Here is a 15,371-nt window from a genome sequence, read left to right on the forward strand (position 1 = left end):
CAAACTTTACAACAATTTCCCTTTTTTTTTTGCATGTGTGAATCCTCTAAATGTATGGACATAAAAATGTTTTTTTAGTGCCTTTTAATTAATTTCCCAATATTTAAACTTAATATCTCAATTTGGGTGGATGTAAGACAAAAGTTTTTGCGAAAAAATATATCGGTAAGGTAGGGATCGGATAGTAGTATTGCATGGATTTAATTTGAGTTTGAATTTCGCGGGCACTTATGTAAGTTCGCTAGACCTCCGAGTGTCAGTATGGTAGGAATTGGTTAGTATTGAATTTTTATATAGACTGAAAAATTCAAAACGAAAGTTTTCGGTTTTATCACCTATTAAAAATAAAACAAAAATTGAACTTTAACTATAACAAAATTTTTTATAGCTTTTTGTTGAAAAGGCTGAAAAGTACGAAATAGTACCGAAGCTTGACGACCGTAGCGTGCGTGTCACTTCGGCAATAAATGGCCGCCGTTTTGTTTTGATAGTTGTGCTGTATCACAGGTCGAATCTTGTGTTAAAAATTATTTATTTATTTCTATCAAAAATCGTGATAATAATGGAAGAGGTATTTACTCTATATTTTTAAAATTATTTCTCTATGTGTATTATGATTTGTGTACGAATGTCAAAATATGTGAATGGCATGAATCCATAAAAGGAATTTGAATTAATCCAAATAATATTTTTGCAAAGCTATCGGATCTGTAGCAAAAAGAAATAGAATTATTTTATTTTTTATTTTACTGGAGTTTTTTTATACCTTTTTTTTGAACAATTGTTTTTCGTTTTTTGAAAGATGTTAAAAATATTGAAAAAGTGAAGTGGAACATAACCTCAAAATTTAATAAATTTTAAATTTATGTTTATAAAAGGAAGTAGCTGAATGTAAATTCACATTATATGGTTTAATAAAATACTTCACTATAGTTTGAATATAAATAATAATATTTAGTATATTTAATTTAATAATATTTAATAATATTTAGTCGAGCTACTTTGATAAAAATTAAAAGAGTTTTTTATTGAATTTTTATAATTTTAGTTGACAATTTATTTCTTTGGTTGAAAATTTAACTATTTAATACGAAATTAATTCTTTTCTACGATTTTAAATTAAGTTTTCAACTGAAAATTCGTATTTCGGTAGAAAACTAATCTTCTTGGCTGAAAATTAATCTTTTTGGTCACAATTTTTATTCTGTTGTTGAATATTCATAATTTTCGTTGAAAATTTAAGTGTTTCATTGAAATTTTACATCTTTAGGTAGATTTATAATTTTTTTTTATTCAAAATAAAAAATTTAGTAGAAAATTATTCTCTTTTCTTTGAAAGTTTAACTTTTTTTGATATAAATATATTTTTTAACTTTCTTTGTTGTTGAATATTTATTATTTCAGTTGAAAATTCATCTCTTTGGTGGAAAATTTAAATACTTGGTTAAAGTTTTTTTCTTTTTTACAGCTGAAAATAATTTTTTTTAACTGCAAATATAACTATTTCAGTTTTGGTGGAATTTTTTTTAGTTGAAAATACAACTATTTCGTTTTAAAATTGATCTGTTTTATTGTTAATTTATTTTTTGATGTGAAAATGATCTTCTATGCTAAAAAATCATCATTTTGGTTGAAAATTCAACTGTTTTTTTTTACAATGTTCATCTTTGGAATCAAAATTTTTTCCTTTTTGGTTTAAAGTCAAGCTGATTTTTTAAAAATTAATTTTTTGGATTAAATATTCATAATTTTAGTTAAAAATGTATCGCTTTGGTTGAAAATTTGTTCTCTCCTGTACGTGAAAATTAATATTTCAACTGAAAACTAAACTATTAAAGTTTTAGTGGAAAATATATATTTTTTAAATTGAAAATTCAACTAGTTGGTTGGAAATTTACATGCTTTGTTGTCGATTTGTCTTTTTGGTCGAAAAATAATATTCTTGGCTGAAAATTAATTTTTTTGATTACAAATTTAATTCTGTTGTTGAAAATTCAACTGTTTTATTGAAATTTTACATCTTTGGATAGAATTATAATCTTTTTTGGTGTAAAATTAAAAACTTTGGTTGAAAATTATTCTCTTTTCTTTGAAAATTCAACTGTTTTTTATTAAAAATATATTAAAAAATTTATTTGTTTGTTGAATATTTATTATTTTAGTTGAAAATTCAACTTTTTTTTACAATTTTCCACTTTGGAATCAAATTTGTTCCTTTTTAGTTAAAAGTTAAGCTACTTTGTTAAAAATTAATTTTTTGGATTAAATATTCACAATTTTGTTTAAAAATGTATCTCTGGTTGAAATTTTTTTTTATTTTTCAGTTGAAAAATTTTTTTTTACTGCAAATTCATCTATTTCAGTTCTGGCGGAAAATGTATATTTTTTTAGTTGAAAATACAACTATAAATATTGGAAAAGTAATCTTCTTGGCTGAAAATTAATATTTTTGATTACAAATTTAATTTTGTTTTTGCAAATTGATCAAATTTATTAAAAAGCCATCATTTTGGTTGAAAATTCAACTGCTTTTTTTACAATTTTCCACTTTGAAATCAAATTTGTCCCTTTTTGGTTAAAAGTCAAGCTACTTTGTTAAAAATTAATTTTTTGGATTAAATATTCATAATTTTGTTTAAAAATGTATCTCTGGTTGAAAATTTTTTCTATTTTTCAGTTGAAAATTATTTTTTAACTGCAAATTCATCTATTTCAGTTCTAGCGGAAAATTTATATTTTTTTAATGGAAAATATAACTAGTTCGTTTCAAAATTGATCAATTTTGTTGTTAATTTATTTTTTGATGGAAAAATAATCTTCTTTGCTAAAAATTATTATTTTTGATTACAAATTTAATTTTGTTGTCTGCAAATTAATCAAATTTGTTAAAAAGTCATCATTTTGGTTGAAAATTCAACTGTTTTATTGAAATTTTACATCTTTGGATAGAATTAAAATCTTAAAAATGAAGAAAAAAAATTAAAATTAAAATCTTTAGTTGAAAATTATTCACTTTTCTTTGAAAATTCAATTTTTTAAATTATAATATGTTTTTTAATTTCTTTGTTGAATATTTATTTATTTTTTAATTTTCATCTCTTTGGTGGAAAAATTAAATATTTCGTTGAAAGTTTGTTCTTTTCTACAGTTGAAAATAATTGTTTTTGACTGCAAATTTAACTATTTCAGTTTTGGTGGATTTTTTTTAGTTGAAAATACAACTGGTTCATTGAAAATTTATCTGTTTTGTTATTAATTTATTTTTTGGTGTTGAAAATTAATTTTTTGGATCAAATATGCATAATTTTATTAAAAAATTTATCTCTGGTTGAAAATTTGTTCTTTTCTTCAGTTGAAAATTAATTTTTTAACTGAAAATTTAAGTATTAGAGTTTTAGTGGAAAATCTATATTTTTTAGTTAAAAATACTAGTTCGTTTTAAAATTTATCTGTTTTGTTGTTAATTTATTTTTTGGTGGAAAAGTAATCTTCTTGGCTGAAAACTCATCTTTTTGCTTACAAATTTAATTCTCTTGTTGAAAATTCATCATTTTGGTTGAAAATTATTCTCTTTTCCTTGAAATTTCAACTTTCTTTAATTAAAATTTTTTTTAAATTCTTTGTTGTTGAATATTTATTATTTTAGTTGAAAATTCACCTCTTTGCTTACAAATTTAACTCTCTTGTTGAAAATTTATTAATTTTGTTTAAAAGTCATCATTTTGGTAGAAAATTCAAGTGTTTTATTAAAATTTCACCTCTTGGGATACAAATTCAATTTTTTGGTGTAAAACAATTTGGTTAAAAATTATTTTCTGTTGATTAAAAATTCAATTAAGTTTGATTGAAAATTTCTTTGTTGGCTTGTATTCATAATTTTATTTAAAAACTCATCTCTGCGGTTAAAAATTGAACTATTTTGTTTAAAATTCCTTCTTTTCTAAGATTTAAAATTAATTTTTTAACTGAAAATTAAACTATTTTGGTTTTGGTGGAAAATTTATATTTTTCATAAAAATTTTTTCTTTTTTGGTGTAAAACGAAACATTTTGTTTGGTATTTAATCAATTTTTGGTTGAAAATTTAACTGTTTTATTGAAATTTTACATCTTTTGGTAAAGTATAATATTTTTTGTTGTAAAATTACAAAATTTGGTTGAAAATTATTCACTATTCTTTGAAAATTAAACTTTTTTGATTAAAAATATATTTTTAAAATTATTTGTTGTTAAATATTTAATATTACACTTGAAAATTCATCTTTTTGGTGGAAAATTTAAACATTTCGTTGAAAGTTTGTTGTTCTCTACGGGCGAAAATATATTTTTTCAACTTCAAGTTTAACTGTTTCAGTTTTGGTTGAAATTCTTTTTTTTTAGTTGAAAATACAACTATTTCTTTGAAAATGTATCGGTTTTGTTGTTAATTTATTTTTTGGTAGAAAAATAATCTTCTAGGCTGAAAATTCATCTTTTTGTTTACAAATTTAATTCTCTTGTTGAAAATTGATCATTTGGTTAAAAAATCATCATTTTGGTAGAAAATTCAACTGTTTTATTAAAATTTCACCTCTTAGCATAGAAATTCAATTTTTTTGTGTCACAAAATTTGGTTAAAAATTATTTTGTTTTGGTCCAAAATTCAATTGTGTTTGATTAAAAATTTCTTTGTTGGCTTATATTCATAATTTTATTTAAAAACGCATCTCTTTCTTTAAAAATTAAACTATTTTGTTGAAAATTTGTTTCTTTTCTAAGATTTAAAAATAATTTTTCAACTGAAAATTAAACTATTTTGGTTTTGGTGTAAAATTTATATTTTTGATAGAAATTTTATCTTTTTTGGTGTAAAATCAAACACTTTGGTTGAAATCTAATCTATTTTTGGTTGAAAATTCAACTAACTTTGATTACAAATTTCCTTAAAATTTCTTTGTTGTTAAATATTCAGATTTTATTTGAAAATTCATTATTTTCTATGGTTAAAAATTATTCTTTAAACTGAAAATTCAACTATTTCAGTTGTGGTGGAAAATATATTTTTTCTTTAAAAAATTTTACTTTTTGGTTGAAAATTCAATTGGTTTTTTGCAAAATCGTCTTTTTTTGTAAAAAAATAATCGTCTTAACTGAAAATTCATCTTTTTCTTTAAAAATTTTATTCTTTTGTTGAAAACTCAACAATTTTGTTAGAAAATTCATCAGTTCGGTTGAAATTCAACCGTTTTATTAGGATTTTACCTCTTTGGGTAGAAACGCAATATTTGTTGGTGTAAAATGAAACAATTTGGATAAAACTATTATATTTTTATTTAGAAATTCAATTTTTTTAAATTCAAAATCTCTTCGAAATTTCTTTGTTGTTAAATATTCATAATTTTAGTTGAAAATTCATCTCTTCGGTTGGAAATTTAACTATTTTGTTAAAAATTCGTTCTTTTCTGCGTTTGAAAATTAAGTATTTAACTGGAAATTTAACTCTTTGAGTTTTCGCAGAAACTGTATATTTTTATTGAAAATTTAACTAGTTAGTTAAAAATTCATGTGTTTCGTTGCAAATTCCTGTTTTGGCTAAAAACTTATCTTTTTCGCCTCAAAAGTCATTCATATTATTGCTTAAAAATTTAATTCTTTTTTTGAAAATTCAACAATTTTATTAAAAAGTCATAATTTTTGTTGAAAATTGAACTGTTTTATTAGGATTTCACCTCTTTGAGTAGAAATCCAAGCCTTTTCGGTGTAAAATGAAACAAGTTGGTTAAAAATTATTCTCTTTTTACTTAAAATTGAACTATTTTGTGGAAAGTTCGTTGTTTTGTACGGTCGAAAATTCATTTTTTGATTGAATTCAACTATTTGGTTGAAATTTTATGTTTTTTGTTGCGAAAATTAATATTTTTTGAAGTTGAACTTTCAACTAAAAAAGTTAAATTGTTAACCGGATAATTACATTTTTAACTGAAAAAGAGAAAATATAAACCAAAAATGGAATAGACTAATTGTGATTTTAAAAAATACATTTATTTCCACCAAACATGAAATGAATTTTCATCATCTTATATAAATTTTCAACCAACGAGATGAACTTTAAACAACAAAAAAACATTAATTTTTAACAAATTAGTTGATTTTATTATGAAAAGTATGACTTTTTATTAATATAATTACATTTTCAACAAAATAATTAAATTTTAAACCAAATCATGGAATTTTTAACAAAACGAGACGAATTACAAACGAAAAATGTTTGGAAAGTACCGCCACTTGTAATATTCAAATAATTAAAAAAAAATTTCAGTATGACATACCAATTTAATTTTTTTTTCTATTTTATAATTAATTAGTCATAAAGGGTTTTTTGTTTAAATTTTTTCTGAATTTGGACGTTATGTGTAACAACTTTTTTGTGTTAGTTTTTGAAAAAGTTGATATATTAATGTATCACAATTGTTTACAGAATTCTGTAAAAAGAAGATCGGTGTACCGTAAATGTGTTTTATGCAATAACACTGCCCGTGGGCTGAAAAGGAAAAATCTTTCCGCACGGAGATTCTTTAAAGTACCTCACGTGAGAGAAAACTATATTATTAAAATTTTTATTATTATTTTAGTGTCTTTTTTAAGATAAAGTTATTATTGTTAGTTTATTTATTTTACTTTTATTTAATTTGATTTATTTATATACTTTTATTCCAATAAATTAAGCCAGGGGGTGAAAAACTATCGAATTTAGGTCTATAATTTTTTGTAAATTTTTTAAAATCCTTATGAAATATTTTAGGGTGTTCTTTACTAGTGATTTTAATAGATTTTAATAATTTTTAGGGATTTCAAAGATTTTAGTTTATTTTGAAAGTTTCCGAGTAATTTTCAAGAGCTTTAAAAAATGTTAAGAAATTTAAAATATTTTATTAAATTTTAAAAGATTCGAAGAAATTTCTAATATATTTAAATAATTTGCGGAAATTGCAAAGGATGTGAAATATTTCCGGGTATTTTAAAAGATTAAAAACATTTTAAGGTATTTTTAAAAATATATAGGATTTTTCAAAAGCTATAAAAAGTTTCAAAGGATTTGAAATATTTCAAGTTATTTTTAAGAGCTTTAAAAATTTCAAGGCTTTTACAATATTTTACGGAATTTTAAAAGATTCTAAGAAATTTTTAATTGATTTCAATAATTTGAAAAGATTTCAAAGGGATTTAAAAATATTTTATAGAATTTGAGAAAATACAAAAGAATTTTTAAAGGCTCTAAAAAATTTTAAGGGATTTCAAATATTTTACGTCATTTTTAAAGATTCCAAGAAATTTTTAAGAGCTTTAACAAGTTTTAAGGGATTACAAAATATTTCAAGTATTTTTCTGAATTTATAAAGGAATTTTCAAAAGCTTTAACAAATTTTAATGGATTTCACATATTTTAGGTTATTTTCAAAGATTCCAAAGAATTCTCAAAAGCTTTAGAAAATTTCAAGGAATTACAAATATTTTACGAAATTTTCAAAAATTCCAAAAAGTTTTTTAATAGATTTAAATAATTTGCGAGAATTTCAAAAGATTTGAAATATTTCCTGTTAATTTAAAATATTCCAAGAATTTTTAAATAGATTTAAATAATTGAAAGGGATTTCAAATATTTTACGGAATTTTCAAAGATTCTAAGAAATTTTCAAATGATTTCAATATTTTGAAAGGATTTCAAAGGATTACAAATATTTGAGAGAATTTGAAAAAATATCAAGGAATGAAAAAAAATTAAAACAATTTTAAGGGATTTTAAATATTTTACGTCATTTTTTATGATTCCAAGTAATTTTTAAGAGATTTAGAAAATTTCAAATGATTTCAAATATTTTACGAAAATTTAAAATATTTCAAGAAGCTTTTAATAGATTAAAATAATTTGCAGGGATTTCATAGGATTAAAAACATTTTGGGGAAGTTTTTAAAATGTAAAAGAATTTTCAAAAGCTTTAAAAAATTTCAAATATTTTACGAAATTTTAAAGGTTCCAAGAAATTGTCAATTGATTTCAACAATTTCAAAGGATTACAAATATTTTAGAGAATTTGAGAAAATATAAAGGAATTTTTAAAAGCTCTAAAACATTTTTAAGGGATTTCAAAGATTTTACGTTGTTTTTAATGATTCCAAGTAATTTTTAAGAGCTTTCGAAAATTTGAAATGATTTCAAATATTTTACGAAAAATTAAAAGATCCCAAGAAGCTTTTAATAGATTAAAATAATTTGCAGGGATTTCAAAGGATTAAAAATATTTTGTGGAAGTTTTGAAAACATAAAAGAATTTCCAAAAGCTTTAACAATCTTTAAAAGAATTTAAAAATATTTTAAATATTCTGCTGAATTTAAACAGATTCCAAGAAGTTCTTATTTTATTTCAATAATAGAAATTTCAAAGGATTACAAATATTTTTAAGAATTAAAAAAATATATACAGGAATTTTCAAAAGTTTTAAAAAAATGCAAGGGATTTCAAATGTTTTAGGTTATTTTTAAAGATTCCAAGGAATTATCAAGAGCCAGAAAATTTAAAATGATTTCAAATATTTTACGCAATTTTTAGGGTATTTTTGGAAATATATAGGATTTTCCAAAATTTGTAAAAATTTTCAAAGGATTTGAAAGATTTTAAGTTATTTTTAAAAATTCCAAGGATTTTTTTAAGAGCTTTAAAAATTTCAAGTTGTTTCCAATATTTTACGGAATTTTAAAAGATTCTAAGAAATTTTCAATTGATTTCAATAACTTGAAGAGATTTCAAAGGTTTGCAAATGTTTTAGAGAATAAAAAAATATATATAAAGGAATTTGCAAAAGCTTTAACAAGTTTTAAGGGATTTAAAAATATTTTAAATATTTTTCTGAATTTAAAAAGATTACAAGAAGATTTATTTTATGTTAATAATTTGAAGAAATTTCAAAGGATTTGAAATGTTTTTAATAATAATTTTAAAAAATATAAAGGGATTTTCAAAAGCTTTAAACAGTTTTAAAAGATTTCAAAGATTTTAGATTATTTTTCAAAATACCAAATAATTTTAAAGGGATTTAGAAAATTGCAAGGGATTTAAAATATTTTACGAAATTTTAAAAGGTTCCAAGAAGTTTTAAATAAATTTAAATAATTTGAATGGATTTCAAAGGATTAAAAACATTTTAAGGCATTTTGAAAACATATAGGATTTTTAAAAAGCTATACAAAGTTTCAAAGAATTTGAAATATTTTAAGTAATTTTTTAACATTCCAAGGAATTTTCAAGACCTTTACAAATGTCAAGGGATTTTAAATATTTTACGGATTTTAAAAAGATTCTATGAAATTTTCAATTTATTTCAATAATTTGAAAGGATTTTAAAATGTTCCAAGAAGTTTTTAATGGATTTAAATAATTTGCAGGAATTTTAAAGGATTAAAAACATTTTAGGGTATTTTTGAAAATATAAAGGAATTTTTAAAAGCTTGAACAAGTCTTAAGGGGTTTATAGATATGTCAAATGTTTTGCTGAATTTACAAATATTCCAAGAACTTTTTATTTTATTTCAATAATTTGAAGGAATTTCAAAGGATTTAAAATAATTTCGAGAATTAAAAAAAATTTAAAGGAATTTTCCAGAATATTAAAAAGTTTCAAGGTATTCTAATGGATTTGAAAGATTTTAGGATACTTTTAAATATTCCAAGGAAAAAAATTTGAAGGTATTTCAAAATATTTCACATATTTTACGGAGTTTTAAAAGATTCCAAGAAATTTTAAATCGATTTCTATAATTTGAAGGTATTTCAAAGATTTGAAATATTTTCGGGAATATTTAAAAATATATAGGAATTTTCAAGAGTTTCAAAGAATTTGAAAGGATTTGAAATATTTTATGGTCCTATATTAAAAGATTCCACAATTTTTATTAATGGTTTTAAATAATTTGAAGGAATTTCAAAGGAATAAAGATATTTTAGAGAATTTTAGAAAATATAAAGGAATTCTCAAAAGCTTTTAAAAGTTTAAAGAGACTTCAAAGATTTTAGGGCATTTTTGAGGATTCTAAGACATTTTCAAGAGCTTTGCAATTTTTTAAGGGAGTTAAAAACATTTAAAATATTTTACGAAATTTAAAAATACCCCAAGAAATTTGAAATTGATTTCAATAATTTGAGGGAATTTCGAAGGATATAAAATATTTTAGTGTATTTTTACAAATTCCAATGAATTTACAAAAGCTTTACAAAAATTCAATTTTAAATTATTCCAAGGAAATTTTAATTTATTTCAACAACTATTTAGTTTATATGAAATGCTAAAATTTTCCCAAAAAAGTATGGTAAATGTTGCCTTCATTTTTTTTGTATTTTATTTACTTATTTATTGTTTCTTTGACACAACTAAAGGCAATAAAGAGTTAAATTTTTTGTTAATAAATTTTATTTATTTATTAAAAATACACAAATTAAATATTTGTATAACAAATTATTTATATTGTTTATGCTTTTTCTAAAATTATTGTTATAATTTAAAATAACTATAATTGAAAACAAAATTTCCTCTAGAAATATACATTTTTTCAATTATTGTCATTCGAATTTTAAAAAATAATTTTAGAAACTTTAAATATTGGTAAAATATATTTATTGTATTTTTAATTAATAATATTTAGGAATAGATTTTAATTTTTTTAATTCGGCAATTTTCTGGCGGGAATTTTATTATTCGGGAATTTTCCAATTCGGAAAGTTTATTATTCGGTTATTTTAAACTTTCCAAAATGTTATTTTTCGGGATTTTTCAGTCCCAAAATAACCAGTAAAATTATTTTTGAAAAAAGTCGGATTTAGTATTTAATCAATATGAAAAGTAAAAATTGATCTAAAAAAATGGTCAGTGTTGCCAAACATTTTTTTAAATTGGATTTTCTTATTGATTTTGGTTCTTTGATATTCTACAAACATAAAAAAATTTTAATTAACTATCGGGCTGTTTTTGTAAAAAGCCAATTTCTGGATTTAATTAGTAATTTAAATGGCAAAAATTTTCCCGAAAAACCAGAAACATTCAAAAATTCTTGCATTTCAAATCAATTGAATAAAAAAATCGACTTTGTTCAAAAAGGATATTTTTTTTATATAAAATTAAACACAAATCGACTTTTTTCAAAAGAAGCCTAATCGATCATTTTAATTTTCACCTTAAAATATATAATAAAATAATAAAATTAAATATAATAAAAAAATTTTTATAGACTTAAGTTCATTAATTTAACTTAAATTTTATAAAATTGGTTTTGCTGCAACGTAAAGAATTGATTCAAAAAAAATTATTTTTATTCTTACACTTCTGGTGCACATTTCTTTTGAAATGTGTTAATTTTGAATTAACTTTCACAGAATGAAAGTCTAAAAAAGATGTGGGAAGAAGCTCTTTCAATGCGTCTGAATGACGTAAATGCTATATGCGAATTACATTTTCGACATGAAGATATTGAACTGAATTATGTAACTAAAATGCCGGATGGAAGTATCCACATAATTCCGAGGCTAAAAGCAAAATTAAAGCAAAATGCTATTCCCTCGAAGGTATTTTGAGTTTTTCAAAAAAAAGTAGTAAAGCTGTCTCTCCACTTGCCAACCTGATAAGTTACCGACCGACGTTAAAATCTTAATTATCGGGAAACTGCATTGCCGACCCTCGGTAATTAGAATTTTTTAAATCGTATTTTTTATCTTTAATAATAATAATAATAATAATAAGATTATTTAAAATTTTCGGGTAAATGTAGCGCTTGAAATTGGAAAGGGCAAAGACAATTTTGTTTCTAAATACAACCTAAACACTTTTTAGTTTAGTTTTCATATCAAAAAGATAATTTTTTAACATAAGAAATAAATTTTTTTTATCTAAAATGATGAATCTTGTACCAAAAATAAAAATTTTAACCAGATAGTTGAATTTTCAACTTAAACATTAATTTTTTACAAAAAAAAGACTCATTTTCAACGAAAATTAGAATAGCTAAATGTGAGAAAAAGAAATGTTCAACCCAAAAAAAAAACGAATTTTCAACAAAATAGTTTATTTCCACAAAAAAATTATTTTTAATCAAAATAGAGGAATTTTTAGTTAAAACAATTATTTTTCAACAAAAAAAAAAGTCATTCCGAGCAAGATATTTCAATTTTAAATCCACAAGAGGAATTGGCTACAAAAAAAGATACAGTTTGAATAAAATATACATAAAATATATAAATATATAAAAATATAAAATTTGTAAATAAAAATATATAAAAAAACTAGAAAAGTTGAATTTGCAGATAGAAAAGTAAATTTTAAAGAAAAAAAAACAGAGTTTTCAGCCAAATCAATTATTTTTAACTAAAAATATATATTTTGAAGTGAAAATGGAATAGTTACAGCTTCAGTTTAATGGATTTAATTTTAAACAAAAAAGGAATGAATTTTCAGCAAAAGAAATTAATTTTTAATGGCGGTAATGAATTTTCAAACAAAAATATGAATTTTTAACCAAATAATGGAATTTCCAACCAAAATATGAATTTTCTATTAAACAAAAAATAATGGTTAACTTAATCTGTTTTTTTCAATCCAAGAAATGAATTCTTAAAAGAAAATAATATAATTAAATTTTCTACAAAACAGAACATGTTTTAACTTAAAAGATTACATTTTTATAAAATAAAGGAAATTTTCCACAAAAAATAAAATACTTGAATGTTCAGTTAAAGCAATTAATTAGGTACCAAAAAATGAATTATCATCAAAATAATTCCATTTTAAACCCAAAAGATGAAGTTCCTACAAAAAAAGTTTCAATAAAATATATAAATTTTCAACTAAGAAAAATAAATTCACAAACCAAAAATAGAATAGGTCAATTTGCAATTAGAAAAGTATATTTTAAACAAACAAAATACGAGTTTTCAGCAAAATTAATTAATTTTAAACTAAAAATATAAATTTTTGAAGTGAAAATACAATAGTGACAGCTTTAGATTATATAAATTAATTTTAAACTAAAAAGAAATTAATTTTCAGCCAAAGAAATGAATTCGTAGTAAAAATAGAATAGTGAAATTTCATACAAAATCAACTAAATGTAGAACTATCAAATTTTCTTTAAAAAACTTAATTTGTAGTAAAATCAAAGTAAATTTTCAACCAAGAAGATTAAATTTCTATCAAAAAAAGATAAGTTTTCGACAAAAAAATGGAACATTTATGTTTTTAGTTAAAAAAAATTAATTCAAAATAAGAAAAAACTAATTTTCAACCAAAAAGAACAATTTTCAACCATTTAGATGAATTTTCTACAAAAATAGACAAATTTTTAATAAATTACATGAATTTTCAATCAAGTATATAAATTTTCACCTAAAAAGATAAATTTTCGATCAAAAATAAAATACTTAATTTTTTAGTTGGTAAAATAAATTCTCAACCACAGAAATTAATTTTCAATTAAAACGATAAAGTTTCAACTAATAAGATAACTCTTTTACAAAAAAAAAACGGATATTTGAATAGATATGAATAGATATGAATAGATAGAATAGATATGAATAGAATAGATATTTGAATTTTTTAAGAAATTTCAACCAAAAAGAGGAATCAGTCACCAAGAGCTTAAATATTCTCCCAAAAATTAGAATTTTCAATAAAATAGAGAAATTTAAAACCAAATATTTGAATCATTTTCAACTAAAAAAAATCATTTTTAACAAATGAATTTTAACCAAATAGTTCGTTAAATTTTCAGTCCAAAAGATTAATTTTCTATCAAAAAAGACGGATTTTCAGCAAAGTAAATGAATTTTCATCTAAAATAATCCATTTTCAACCAGAGTTAGAATAATTAAAATGTTTTAAAAAAAGGGGAAAAAACAACGAATTTTCAACAAAATAGTTTCATTTTCGTCCAAAAAATGATTTTTTAACGAAAACTAGAAGAATTAAATTTTCAGTTAAAGCAATAAATTTTCAAACAAAAAAATTATTTCTTATCAAAATAATTCGATTTGAAACCCAAAAGATATTTGATATTTCAACGAAAAAGGATTAATTTTTAGTTGAAAAAATTAATTTTAAACAAACAGAAAAATAATTTTTATGAAAATATTTTCATGTTTAACCAAGTAATTGAAATTTCAACAAAAGCAGATTACTTGTCAAGAAAAAAAGTAATAGTCGATATTTAAAAAAAAAATAATAATTTGGTTGAAAATTCCTATTTTTTCATTGATCACAACTTTTTTTTACCTAAAATAAAAACATTTTCAACCAGAGTTAGAATAATTAAAAGGTTCAAAAAAAAGGTAAAAAAAAACGAATTTTAAACAAAATAGTTTGTTTTTTTTTCGTCTAAAAAATGATTTTTTTAACTAAAACTAGAAGAATAAAATTTTCAGTCAAAGCAATAAATTTTCAACCAAAAAAATTATTTCTTATAAAAATAATTCACTTTGAAACCCAAAAGATATTTGATATTTCAACGAAAAAGGATTTTAATTTTATACTAAAAAAGTTGTATTCAACCAAAAAAGTTGATTTTTGAACAAAATAAATTGAATCCTCAACCAAAAGATATTAATTTTTAATGAAATAGTTGCGATTTTTAAATATAATAGAAAAAATGAACTTTAACTTTAGTTTTTCGAAAATTTTTCAACCCTATCAGGTTTTTCCTGATATTTCCTGACTTTCTGGAATGATTTGTAGCAACTCTTCAATGAAAAAAAAATTATAAGTTTTTTTACTATAGGAAAGGTTTTTGTAGAAATATATTATGTAGTAATTATCAGTATGAAACAGAACCTTGCTCGGTCGGTAAGTGAAGTGACAGCTATACTACATGAAATTGCATTGCATACTTGGCATTAATAAAATAATAATTCATAATTTGTTATCTCACTAATCATAAAATGTAAAATGTGCACTATTTTTTGTAGAATATATTGTCCAACACGGAAAGACTTTCGAGTCTCATGGATGTAGAGAATTTAGATTTTGAAAATCGTACCCAATTTATTGTTCTCAAGGAAAATAAGACGGCAGAGAATTCAGCACCTTTGGAGGTATAACAGAACTTATTTCCTAAAAATATAAGTGCAGTATTTATTTATTATCTGGGTGAAAATAAAAAAAATGAAAATATGTTTCTGAAAAAATTTGGAAATTTTTAAAATTATTTTTACTAATTTAAAAAAAACATCTTTTATTCGATTTTCAAAGTATAAAATGATGAATTATTAATAATAAAACAATTGAAATTTTGACTAGGTAGTTCAAATTTCAAGTAAGTAATTGAGTTTCAACAAAAAAGATTTTTAATTTAAATTTAAA

At 21.4% G+C, this 15,371-nt stretch overlaps 1 protein-coding gene across 3 annotated transcripts in view; it reads left to right on the forward strand.

Annotated features, from left to right (window-relative positions):
- The first annotated feature begins 472 nt into the window (after positions 1-472).
- LOC117169231 overlaps positions 473-15,371 on the forward strand; it is a 43,619-nt gene continuing 28,720 nt past the window's right edge. Inside the window, exons 1-4 of one of the 3 annotated variants that reach the window (XM_033355498.1) lie at positions 473-571; positions 6,457-6,567; positions 11,402-11,590; positions 14,978-15,103. In XM_033355498.1, coding sequence (XP_033211389.1) covers positions 563-571; positions 6,457-6,567; positions 11,402-11,590; positions 14,978-15,103 — 435 coding nt within the window. In that variant the 5' untranslated portion in view covers positions 473-562. The remainder of the gene's footprint in view (positions 572-6,456; positions 6,568-11,401; positions 11,591-14,977; positions 15,104-15,371) is intronic. The other 2 variants (XM_033355506.1, XM_033355514.1) reach the window with 2 other exon arrangements.

Source organism: Belonocnema kinseyi, chromosome 1, assembly GCF_010883055.1.
Source record: "Belonocnema kinseyi isolate 2016_QV_RU_SX_M_011 chromosome 1, B_treatae_v1, whole genome shotgun sequence".
Classification (NCBI taxonomy): Eukaryota; Metazoa; Arthropoda; class Insecta; order Hymenoptera; family Cynipidae; genus Belonocnema; species Belonocnema kinseyi.